Source organism: Onychostruthus taczanowskii, unplaced genomic scaffold (genome assembly GCF_017590055.1).
Source record: "Onychostruthus taczanowskii isolate IOZ18803 unplaced genomic scaffold, ASM1759005v1 scaffold14, whole genome shotgun sequence".
Lineage (NCBI taxonomy): Eukaryota > Metazoa > Chordata > Aves > Passeriformes > Passeridae > Onychostruthus > Onychostruthus taczanowskii.
In genome coordinates, this window is record NW_024498573.1 from 62,409 (window position 1) to 75,768 (window position 13,360).

The 13,360-nt window shown below is 41.3% G+C and overlaps 1 protein-coding gene across 1 annotated transcript in view; it reads right to left on the reverse strand.

Moving 5' to 3' along the window:
- The window catches only part of KDM3B (lysine demethylase 3B), a 47,475-nt gene that overhangs the window by 15,197 nt on the left and 18,918 nt on the right, over positions 1-13,360 (reverse strand). Inside the window, exons 12-16 of the mRNA XM_041398002.1 lie at positions 13,103-13,210; positions 8,654-8,781; positions 7,648-7,927; positions 6,447-6,703; positions 2,601-2,867 (exon numbers count right to left, since the gene is read on the reverse strand). Coding sequence (XP_041253936.1) covers positions 2,601-2,867; positions 6,447-6,703; positions 7,648-7,927; positions 8,654-8,781; positions 13,103-13,210 — 1,040 coding nt within the window. The remainder of the gene's footprint in view (positions 1-2,600; positions 2,868-6,446; positions 6,704-7,647; positions 7,928-8,653; positions 8,782-13,102; positions 13,211-13,360) is intronic.

Below are 13,360 nucleotides of genomic sequence, written 5' to 3' on the forward strand. Positions count from 1 at the left end.
TACGTAAATTCAGAAAATACCAGGTTGCTATAGGATGAGAATCTAACAGTATAGCTAGATGAGCAACAACCATTTTCAGGAGAGCAAAAAGCTCTTTAAAAACAAGAATTACTCTTATGGTCTCAGTGAATTCTGGGATAAGACAAAGTTTAACTTATTTTTGACAACTTCTAAGATGAAGGACTCAAAAAATGTTGCTCTTTTTGAGTGACACTGAAAGAGTGCCATTTATTATCTAAGCACTAAGGGAAAATAATTTTCTCTTTTAACAATTTGGAATGCCATCATATCCAACATCTTCATATGGCACAGACCTAGTGTCCAGTGTGCATTTATTGTGCTGGGGAGGGTGGCTAGGGAGATTTTTCCAAATAACCTTTACCAAAACAGGAAGAGAATTTGGGGAATGGTGGTAGAATTAATGTACTTTCACTTCACTTTTAAAGGTGCAGTTGGGATGTACAGGAGGATGTAAGCCAAGGAAGAACATTGACAGAGAACAGTTCCTTCAGAGAGTCTCTGATTGAAGAAATTCGGTTTAAAATAACCTTGTTGAGACAGTAACGCCTGCCTGGATCACATGCTCTCTCTTATTCAGGAACAAGGGAGGTTGTTTGACTCCTTTTCACATTTCAACAGGAAACTCCAATTACTGCAACACCACCTTGAGGATTGCTGAATGAGCAAAGGACTTGCCCAGTCTGTTCCTATTCAAGGGGTCCTCTGAATGACAAAATGATCTAAAAGCATCAATACCATACCTTGGGGCAAAGGCTAAAATAGTGGGTCACAAAGAGTACACGAGCATGACAGTTGTAGCCAGAGCCTCAGGGTGTGCACCAACTTGGATGGTGCTGCACACTGCAAGCTACACATCAGACACAAGATCCGTAATCACATCTCTAGACTCCCTAAGCAGTCTCTCAAGAATTACAACCAGTCAAGAACCCCACGACCACAAAGCAACACCTTGTACACGGTGATTAACCAGTCTCATTGGCAAAGAAACTGACAAGCACATTTTTTGTAGGCATTCCCAAGATGTTTAGGATCCTCCTAGGAGAGGCAGTAGTATTTCCTAACAGAAAGTGTTGAGAAAATTATCAAAGTATGCTAACCAGAAACTAAGAAGCTCTTAGCAAAGAAAAGCAGATGATGGACACTACAGCACTGCAAAGAATGATCTGAAATCACTCTTAAATCAGATAAATATAACAGGATGAAAAATAAAAAGAAAAGAAAAAAAAATTAAAAAAGAGATTCCTATGCACCCCAAAAAAGTCAGGACAGGAAGGCAACTGCACTTAGTGGGAAGTTGGCAGTGAAGTTTCTAGTCAGACAAGTGAGGGCGTGCTGCAGAGTACCTTCCTCCAACTATTAGAAGTTGGCCAGAGGAATCATGAACAGGAATGCGGCTGGTAGCACAACAACCATCTTTGCAGTTCTCAAGGCTATGTACTAGCTGTGCTTGTGCCCAGGCAACCCAGAGAATGTGCAGTTCCATGGGACAGACTACATTTAAATGAAAAGTACTCTACTTCTGTCAGGAGTAGACTCTGAGTGCCAAAAGAGGTATGTGCAGCCTGTTCCTCCACCACACCTCAGCATCTTGTGAAAAACCACAAATAAGTTTGGAATATGACTGCCAAACGCATTAGCACTGTAACAATAAACTAACTGACAACAAGCACTTTTCCAGAAAAGATGATGATGGACCTAACAGTCTAGCACTAATGGCCTCAATTCTGAGTAGTTAGTGAAGGAAACTGTGTCAGAGGCAGCTGTAGAACCAAGTGCCAAGAACACACTTTGAACAGCAATGGCCATTATCCTCTCTTAGAGCTGTGGGTGCACTTCCTTTGCAGCAGAAATTACTCACCCATTTTTTAAGATTCAGGCTGTCTGACCAGGCTGATCTTACCGACTCTCTGGAGAAATCTAAGTAGCAGCACTACAGACTGACATCTGAAAAAGTGGCTATGCTGAGAGCAGGTCTAAGGTCCAGTCTGTTGTCTGAAGGCCTAACTGCTTGATGGCACCTCAGACAATCCACAAGAATGCTCCATGCATGAGTTGCTGAGTACAGAACGATACTTGGGTTCCCACTGGCTGTAGGGCTCAGGGTGAGACACTGCATCAAGTGCATCCAAAACTCAGTAGACTACTGCATTTTTGCAGCATTTTTGCTCTTGTACATGCTGCAGCTGGAAGGAAATGCATCTTTCCCTGAGGCTACAAAGCATCAAGTGTGGGGTAGATGCTAAGCTGCACTCAGGAAATCAGAGTGGATTCACTACTGGGCTGTAGTAGAGCAGAGGAGGTTCAGCACAAAGCACATTACAACTAAAAGGGCTGTCACAGCAAGCACTCTCATTCATGATGGGAAGTTGAGAAAAGCTCAATATGCAAGAGCACATGGCCCCAAGTAAATGTAGCATAGAGTGAAGAGGGCTGCTGTGTCCCCTCTTTGTAAAGCTACAGTTGAAATATTCACTCACCATATTCACTCAGGAGCCAATAGAATAGATTGTTTTTACCAATGTACAGACTGCAATTTCAGGACATTAATAAGCAGCAAGATCTGGATACTTATCACCCACCTGGCCTTGTTTCCAGCATTCCCTGAAGATCTTCCAGTTGTTTTTGTTGCTGGGATCATGAAGGCAAAGAAGTCTACCATCACACAGCCAAGAGTGGGAAGTGTGTGGATCCAGCACATTTAATCCCATTACCATTTCCTTCACCTCTCTCTGTGTGTCAGCTAAATTACTAGCTCGTTTTGCAGCATCAGACGTTTTCTTATTTTCCACCACAGAAGCAATGATATGGTCCAAGAAGTTTGGCAGGCTGGCTTTACCTTTGACCCCCTAGAAGACGCAAATCCAGAGGTAAGTTTAGTCTTGCAACAGTATAAGTATTAACGTACACCTGCTCTCCTTCAGACTTCAGCACAGACACCTTGCTACCAGGAAAACATGCATCAGAAACAAACTGGCTCAGAGACAGACATGTATCCAGGTAAGAACAGAAATGGGTATGGCTCTGTTTTACAATGGGAGAAGTTAAAACAACCAGCTAAAGGCTACCTAGAAAAATATTATGCAGACATAAAATAGAAAACTTTAATGATCTAAATTTGGCTACTTTGATATTAAAAATAGTTCATAGTTCTCCCAGCTTCATTAGTATCTCAACTCTATTTCCCCATTTTCCTCATCCCATTACTAAGGAAGTGAATTCATCCTTGGGACACATAAGCTGATGGATATGTGAACACTAAGTAAACACCGACAGAGAGCGGAGAAAGTGCTTCCTGCGTGTTAGTGGAACCACTAGTAGAGAGACTCTCTGGTTCTGGTTGCCATGCTTCTCAAGGGACATTTAAAACTCAAGGGGTGTTTAAAATTCATAACAGGTTATCAACACAATCTTAGAATTTTGTTTTAACTTTAAAACAATAAAAAGCCTGCCTATAGGCCTTGTTTATAGCAAAATATATGAGACACTAAAGAGATTTAATATATTCAATGGAAGACAAACACTTATTGGACCTTTATTCATACATTTGTGGGAAGGGGCAGGGATGTGATAGATTTCTGGTAGAAAAAACCTTCGCATTCAAGTGAAAAACAAAACAAACATAACAAACCAATCAACATCACTCTCTCCTCCCTCCCAAAAACTCCCATCTTCTTAAAAACTAAAGTTCAATACATAAAGAATTCACCATATATAGAGCTATCAATCTAAAACATAATATTATTAATTACTGAATATATTAATTCAGTAAAAAATATTATGGAATTGTAGAAGAGTCTAAGTCCAACAGAAGTTCTAGAGATCACCTAGTGTAAATTTCTGTTGAAATCAGGTTTTGTTCCCCTGGGCTGGGTCATGCCAAACTTCAACTTCACAGGGAAAGAGATAGGTTCACTTCTTAGGGCAGCCTATTCCACTCTTTGAATGTAAAGGGAGAATTTTTCCTTAGATCCTTAGCTAGACAGAATTTCTCCTGAAAGATACTGGCATTGCCCCTTGCCCATGAATCTTCATGAAATGTGTGCTCCCTACAACCACCTTTCAGAAATGGTAAGATTGACCAGATCCCCAAAGCATTCTCTTCTCTAGGATGAAGAGAAACATTTTCTAGAACCTTTCCAAATGTGTCAAGCTCTCCAACGCTTTAATCACTCTTTATGGCCCTTTACTGGATCCCATGCAATTTTTCACTGTCATTCTTCACCGGTGGAAATCAAAACTGGGAACAGTGTTCCAGCTGTAGCCCAACAGGGGCTGAATGAAATAACCACATTTGTTGATGTACTGCAGCTGTATGCTTCCTGTTACAGCCCGGGACTGTTTACCTTTGCAGCTGCAGGTGTGCAGTGCTGGCTCAGGTGCAGCTTGCTGTCCTCCAGGACCCTGGGCTCCTTTAAGGGGCACTACTCCACTGCTAGTCTGATTCCACTCCCTACTGCTGCCTGGAATTATGTTAGTTTTCCACAGCCCATCCTACCCAAATAATACTAGATCATAACATCATCTGCTTTGGATGGTCTTAAAAATGTACCATTACTCTGACTCGCTAGAGGCTGTACGATAGATAACACGCAGCTTAATTATTAAAGACAATGCTTATTATTCTTCACAACACACTATCAATGCTCCAGAAAGATCAAGATGATTCTCTCCATGAGCAGCAGTCTTGCTTCTCTCAATTTGAGTAACACACCTGTTGTTTCTCAGGTATGTTTTGTTCAATCTATATGAAGCATCCAGATATTCAAGTCAGGAGATAGACCAGAGTTCTCCATAAGTTCTTTAAATCTAAATTACTCAGTGAAGATCAGAAGTCAGGAAAGTGAAAAAACACATTACACAATACATCTGATTAGATGTGGTGAGACAATGCACAGAGTTGCCAGGACAGGGATACAAGCTCAGACAGGCTATCTCAAGCCTTGAAGGACTAAGTTGCTTTAAAACAAGTGATCACAATTTCTTTGCCTGTACTCAGTGATGAGAGGCAGAAGTATTCTTGGATTCACTTTCCTGTAGCAGCATCATATTTTTACGTACAGTTCCTTCTCCCAAAACCAACCAACATGAACTATTATCAAGGTGCCAGCCAGCCAGCCTGCCTGGCAGAGAGTTTAAAAAAAATCCGCTACGAGACAAGCCATTTCATCTTCCTTCTTACGCTATCTGCCTAAGCTTTTGGAGAAAGTATTCACCAAAAAGAACTAAGTGTTGATAAATTCCACAGAATTTATCCTTCTCCTTAAACTAAATGCTTCTAACCACTCCAAATAGCATTGATTTGTTCAGGTTTTTTTTCAAAGTTATTTCTTCCAAAATGGATTCATGTATCCTTATTCCAGAAAAGGCATTCAGAAACAGCAACTACACCTTAAACTCACAGAATCACAGAACCATAGAATACATTGAGTTGGAAGCGACCTATCAGAAACATCGAGTCCAACTCCTGGCCCTGCACAGGACACACCAAGAATCCACCCTGTGCCTGAGCATGATGTCCAAATGTGGCTATTCAGCTGTCTGCTGGACATTTTGTCATTTTGTCCAGAAGGATACTGACAGAGAAGGATATTGAGAGAGACATCAAAAATTTACTTCCAGAAAGATTACATCTACTGGCTTTCCCAGATGAATGAGGTGGCCCCTTCATAGAAGGAAATCACATTCAACATGTAGTACTTTCACCCACACGAAGCCATGCTGGCAGTGACCAATGACTGCATTGTACTCCAGATGTTTTCAAATACTTCCCAGAATAATATTTTCCATTATTTTACTGGACACTTAAGTGAGACTGACACACCTGTGGTTTCCATGGTACTGCTCTTTGCCCTTTTAGGAAATCAGGACAATTTTTGTCAGCTTCCAGTTAGCTGGGACCACTCCAGATTCCCCAGACCGCATGAAACTCATTGAGAGAGGCTTTGTGATGACATCAGCAGCTCTCTGAAGATTCCTGGATTAATCCCATCAGGCCCCATAGAATTGTAGTGATGCAGCTGGAGCAGCAGATCCTGCCCAAGTATATTCTAGCACAAATGCCTTTCAAGTATACATAAGTTTAAGGAACTGGTTTACTCTAAAGTTTTTGGGTTTTTTTCTGGCTCTTACAATATTTTTAAAGATGTGAGATTTCAAGTGAACTCTGCAGGGATGCTGGTTATCAACTAAAGTTATAGGATGTACTTAACCCACTTTCTTGGTCTCTTGAAGAGAATAGCCTCTCCTCAGCAGTAGTAAACTAAAATTAAAACTTAGCATTAAAATTCTCTACAAATTTGTGGGGTGGTGAGTTTTGGTGAGACATTACATTTGTTTCAACATTCAAGAGTAGAATACTATAAAAACATTTAGATGAAAATTCTTCCCTAGAACAGATATCATTGAAGGAATACAAAATTATTTACCGTAGAAGCTGCAGAAAAGACTGGAGGAAAGGGGATTCCTGTGTCTGATGGGACCTGAGGAAGCTTTCCTGGCCCTGTGTGTAGCAGATCTCTGAGGCTGGAGCCTTCAGCTTTGTTGCTAGATGTCACTGGGCCCAACAAGAGGCTATTAAACAGCTTTGGGGTTAGCGGGGAAACCTTTGTACTGGAGTTGAAGGAATCTAATCCAAAGGGTGAATGGGATTCTTTATTAAGCACTGATCTCAATGATCCTGATTCTGCAAGATAAATATAAACATTACAGGGAGGGGAGAGAAAAAAATCTCCAAGAGTCAAAGTTAAAATGATCACAAAGTTTTCTGTCATTATTTGTTCTTGCACTAAATAGGATATTAATAGAATCTTGTGGTAACAATAAATTATCACTCTAACAGTGAATGAGGCACCTCAATGAGCATCAAAGATACTTCACCTAGATTTTGCCCCTCATATGCTGCTAAGGTTTCGAACAGCACAATAAATCTCATCCAAAAAGATCTGACACATGTAAACACAACTTTTTAATGGATTCAGTTGAAAAACATTTTCCTGACTTTCTGAATTAATGTTTTGATATTAAATATTTCAAATTTTAACGGTAGTCAAAATATTACAGTGACTAAGATCTGCAAAACTTGCAAGTGATTCACCAACATTTAATATGAATATGTAAAGTAGTCCCTTCTAGACATATGGACAGGAATAAATCCTGTGTTAGTCACACTACCTCTGACTTCTAGGAAGTGTATTCATTCCAGCTACTGAGTATTAAAGATGCTCTGAACTTTCATCTAACTCTCCAACTGGACTCTAGTCTCAGTTCCTTGGAAATGCACTCTTCAAATAGCACACAAAAGAACTGTATTTACTTCAACAGACAAAGCTGCAACGGAAATTAATTACTATTAATTAATTTTACATCAGGATATCAGCTTCTGAGAAAATAAATACACAAGCTGGCACAGAAATAACCTGTGAGACAGTATTGACTGCAGCTGTATCATCTTTCCAGCTTTCCATTTTTCTAAGCCTGTAGAACAAAACTGGATCTAAGAGACAAAGGAAGAAAACTTACCTTTTTCTCTTCTATTTAGGGCTAGACACTCTCACAAAGTACAGCAATCAAACAGTATGTTATCATTTATCTTTTAATTGCAACCCACAGGGCATTTCTTCTGCTCACCTTTTGTTTCCTCTTTCGCTTTTTGCGTTGCTAAGTCTGCAAGCCAGTGTAAAGCCGACGATGGAGCTGTTTCTGGACAAAGTGGTCTGTTAGTCTTTACTTCCCCAGTGTTATTGGTTGGTAATGTCTCTGCTTTTGCAGACTCTTCTATCCTACTGTCAGTTGCTTCAGATTTTGGTACAGTGTCCATTTCTACTTGTCCCACTCCTGCTGTCCCTGCTCCAGTGGAAAAGGCATTCTCATTTCCAGAGACCAATGCGCTAGGATTTACAGTTGGAAGCTAAAACAAAAAATATAAAAAGCTGCTAAATGTTGAAAAAAGCGAAGAGTTCAACTTGGAAGACATTTTCAGTATCCAATGCATTTGGTTTCGTCTGTTGTTTTTCTTTTTCCATTTGCTATAAGCACGCATTAAAATTCATTTATGCTTAGGTAGCAGCAGAATATAGGAGCTTCTTTATCTGCATGTATTTGTCTGCGTGTATTCACCTTTGCACTGTGGTGTGAATTCTTACCATGTCATCTTTTAGTCATCTTTTAACATAAGCCGAATCTTTTTGATTTCTTTCCTTTTCTTTCTTTCTGGTTTTTTTTTTGTTTTGTTTTGTTTTTTGTTTTTTGTTTTTTTTAATTACAGGAGGATTTTTTGTGTTGATACTTACAGAACTGCTCTAGATTCCTTCAGGAAGCACAACAAAATAAAAACACATGTTGCAAGCTACTCATAGTGGTTTGTTTTAGAATACAGCATCAATATAAATGGCTTCCTCCCCAATTTCTACATAAGAGTATTAGCCTAAATAATATCTAACTTGGTAGATAACAGATGCAGTTCATGTCCCCAAAAAGTGATCCAGAAGACTTTTGCTAAACTAAAACCCTCATAGTACATATGGAGAAACCAAAATTCCAGTTTCACAATAGATTAGCTTAACAGATCTAACATCTTAATTGATCTTAAAAATATAAATGTCGAACAAGGTAATTTCAGCTTCAAATTACATACCTGTGATATTCCATTAGTGACAGCTGGTCTCAACACCGATTTGTTCTGTCTGTTAATACATGGACAGTTGGCTTTAATACCCCATTTGCCTCGTGCTGCATGAACCATATCTCCAATATTGTAAAGTGCTGTAAATAAAGTTAGGTCTTTAATATCACATGCGAAGAAATCTAAAAAAAGGCCTAAACTATATCTTCAAAGAGGTGGGTTTTTTTCAGTATCACTACGAACTATCTTTAAGGTCACATGCTATATAACAGGACATTGTCCCTGAACAGTAGAGTGTGGTGAACAGTGCTAGGACTGCCTTCACAACGTCATTGAGAGGCTGTCAAACCTGGCAAATCCTACAGATTATCACGTGCTTCTACTATTTCATGTAGGGTCCAACAATATTGCAATGAGGTCACTTTAAACCACCACAAGAAGCTATATAACCCTTCAAGCAATGCTGAAAGGATCTGGAGCACAGGTGTTCACCTCTATCGTCCTGGTACACAGACCGATGTAATGAATTGACCAGGTGAATACCTGGCGGCTTGGCCGGTGCCATATTCAACAGTTTTTCCTTCTATGACCACAAATCTACTTCCAAGAAGTCAGGTCTCTTGGGAGCAGATGGGATTCACCTGCACAAGCAGAGCAAGAAAGCCTCTGCCAACAAGGTGACCAGACTTTTATGGAAAACTTTAGATTTAGTGGGGAAAGGAGATGCAGATTTGAGCAACAGGCAAAAGCCAGGGGCTACCAACATACTAGGAAGCAACCGGGAAACACCTGTGAAATAACTCTAAGGAATTTGGGCATGTTCCTGTCAAGAGGGGTAAGGTTGATAGCCCAGCTAGCGGACCTCTTCATACTAATGCATGCAGCCTGGGTGGTGAGCAGGAGGAGCCAGAAGTCATTGTCCAACTAGAAACTGACAATCTAATCTTTATCGCTGAAGCATGACACAATTAATTGTGGAACTGGTAAACTGTGGGGAGGTGCTCTCCATGTAGAACATACTGACCACACAGAGGTATCTTTGAAAAACAGTGATGAACAGGTCAAGAAGTTATGGGCAAAAAAGAGGGATGAAGCCAACAAAAAAACCCCTCACTGCTGGGGCTTACTCCAGTCTCCAGTCCACCCAGCCAAAGGGAGCCTGTTGAAAAAGTGTTCTTACTTCAACTACAGGAAGGATCATGCTGACATGATGATTAGGGAAATTCAATCACGTTGAGGTCTGCTGGAAAAGCATCATAGCAAGCTGCAAGCAATCAAGGACAATTCTGGAGTGCTTTGAGGATAACTTAATCCATGACATAGAAACCAATCACAAGAGAAATTACTGGACCTGTCATATACCAGCATGAAAGAACTAATCAGACATGTCAAGACTGGTGGCACCCTGGGCTGCAGTGATCAGGTCCTGGTGGAATTCAAAACCTTGAGGGGTGTAGGCCAGATCAAGAGTAGACTCAGAACACTGAATTTCAGGAGAGCAGACTTTCACTTGCTTAAGGAATTAGTGTATGGGATGCTCTGGGAAACTGTCCTCAGGGACAAAGGAACAGAACAGAGCTTGCAGCTCTTTAAGAACATTTTTCCTGGAGAGCAAGCACTCTCAATTCCCCCATGTAAAAAATCAAATAAGGAAGGCAAGGGAAGAACACGGGTCAAGAAGGACCTCCTGATCAAACTAAAATCTAAGAATGAAATGCAGAGGCAGTAGAACCAGGTACACATAACCCTGGATGTGCAGAGATGGCATCAGGAAACCTAACGCAAAGACGAAAATGGATTTGACAAGAGATGCAGAGAATAACGAAGGTTTCAACAGTTATCCTGGCCAGAAAAAGAAGATTACAGAAAAGGTATACAACACACACCATCTTCACTAAGTAAGATTTCTGAGCAAGGGACAGCTGACATGGAGAAAGCTGACATACTCAACATTTTTATTTGCCATCAGTTTCAGCTGTATTCCCCCTCTTCTCACCTCTCTCAAGTCCCTGAACCTCAAAGGAGAAACTAGGGGAATAAAGTTCCTCCTCTCATTGGAGAACCATACAGAATCTCAAACAGGAAGAGGACCATGAGGATCACCGAGAACAACTCCCTGCTCCTCACAGGAGCACCTAACACTAAACAATACAACTAAGAGCATCACCCAGACACTCCTTGAACCTGACAGGCTTGGTGCCCTGACCACTTCCCAAAAGTCTGTTCCAGTGCCCAGCCACCCTCTCAGTGAAGCAGAGTCTGAACCTCCCTCGATGCAGTTTCATTCCATTTCCTTGTGTCCTACTGCTGGTCACCAGACAGAGGAGATCAGCACCTCCCCATCTGCTGACCCCCTTGAGGAAGCTGTAGACTGTGAGGGGGTCACCCTTCAGCCTGCTCCAAGCTGAACAAAACAAGTGATCTCAGCTGCTCCTCCTAAGCCTTGTCCTTGACACCTTTACCCATCTTGGTCACCCTGCTCCGGACACACTCTCAGTTTGATATCCTTCTTGTACTGACATGCCCAAAACTGCAGACAGTATCTGAGGTAGGGCTGCACCTGAGGAACTGGAACATATAAGATTGCATGAAACCTGCTAAGATGCATACCAGGGTCCTGAGGGATTGGGCTGACATAGTTGCCAAGTCACTCTCTGTCACCCTTGGAAAGTCCTGGCAGTCCGATGAAGTCCCTAGGGACTGTGAACATGGAAACATCATGCCCATTTTTTAAATAGTTCAAAACAAGGACCCTGAGAATTATTGACCCAGCAGCCTCACCATAGTACCCAGGTAAGATCATGTAGGCAGATGCTCCTAGAAGACATGTCAAAACATACAGAAGTCAGAGGAGATTAGAGACAGCCAGCACAGCTTCACCAAGGGAAAATCACTTGACTAATATAGTGGCTTTCTTCAGTGGAGCGACTGCATCATTAAACAACAAGACGAATAGCTGCAATCTACCTATACTTCTGTAAGGCCTTCAATATAGTACCTCACAACATTCTTGTCACTAAATTGCAGAGATACATTTTAATGAATGGACTATTCCATGGGTAAGGAAGTGGCTGGATGATCACAAAATTACCATCAATGTCTCTATGCCCAAATGGATACAGTAACAGGAGGTGTCCTTCAAAGGTCCTTACTGGGACCAGTACTATTTTGTGTCTTCAACAATGACATTAACAGTGAGATTGAGCACACCCTCAACAAACTTGCGGATGACACCAAGCTATGGTGTGCAACCGATTCCAGCACGTCCTTGACAAGCCCAAGGAGTGAGCCCTCCCAAGCCTCATTAAGCGCAACAAGTACAAGTGCAAGGTCCCACATCTGGTTTGGGGCAACCATCAATATCAGTACAGAGTGAAATGGATTGAGAGGAGCCCTGCAGCAAAGGACTTGGATACATGGCTAGATGGAAAACTAGACGTGACTTAGTAAAATGCACTTGCAGCCCAGAAAGCCGTCCTGCAGCCTGGGCTACATAAAAACAAGCACAGCCAGCAGGCTGAGAGGTGATTCTTCCCCTCTACCCCAGCCCACCTTCCCACCCAGAGTTCAGCGTTCCAGCTCTGAGGTGCCCAGTACATGACAGACATGGACCTGTTCAAGCAGGTTCAGACAAGGCCATGAAAATTATGAGAGGGCTAACTCCTCTCCTATGAAGAAAGGCTGAGACAGTTGATGTGGTTTGGTCTGGAGAAGAGAATGCTCTGTGGAGACCTTGTTGTGCCTTTTCGATACATCACGGGGGATGAGAAGCACTGAGAGAGACTTTTTACCAGGGTCTCTAGGGACAGGATATGGAACGATGTTTTTAAACTGAAAGAGGGTGTGTTTAGATTGACTATTAGGAAAAAATTATTCCCTGTGAGGGTGGTGATGCACTGGCACAGATTGTCCAGGGAAGCTGTGCTTGCCCCATCCCTTCAAGTGTTCAAGGCCAGGTTGAACAGAGTTTGCAGCAACATGGTCTAGTGGAAGGTGGTCCCTGCCCATGGCATGAGGGTTGGACTAGTTGGTCTTTAAATGTTGCTACAAACCCAAACCATTACGTTACGATTCTGTGATTTTTAGAACCAGTTATGTAGTCAAGTTAATAGTCACCATGGACCATTTGGTTTCCCTCCCTGTCACCAGAGAAGAAGAAAAAAACCCCAAACCATTCCCAAAAAACTCTTTCTTGCTATTAAAAAATGTAATTAAAATACTTAAAATACAACTTAAAAACAGCCGAGAACAGCTAATACTAGAAGGATGCACACTTCAAATCCACAGCTTGATCTTACTTGTGTTACCTTCCCTTCAACCCTTCTGCTGTAGCAACTGGCATTGTCCTCTAAATCCACGCTAGAAGAGGTATCAGCTACAACATCACCTGTCTTTTTTCCATTTGTTTCCTCAGTATTAACACAAAATCTGCTGTTTTTCCTTTCGTGTTTCAAGCTTTACCTGTACCAGGGATGATCTGTGTTGGCATGAGATTCTCTGGTTCATGAGACTGACCCTTTGCACACTTCAGCCATGAGAAAACTTCTTCATCACCAATCTCCTCTGTCTCTGGAATAAAGAAAAAAAAAATAGATTTTGTACTAAAACTTTACAATACAGAATATTTGTGCATTAATATTGTTTATTTCGATTTTTTGCTGTACAGAAAATTAACCTGGTGATCTCAGAAATAAACTGTAAATATAGACCATTAGGACT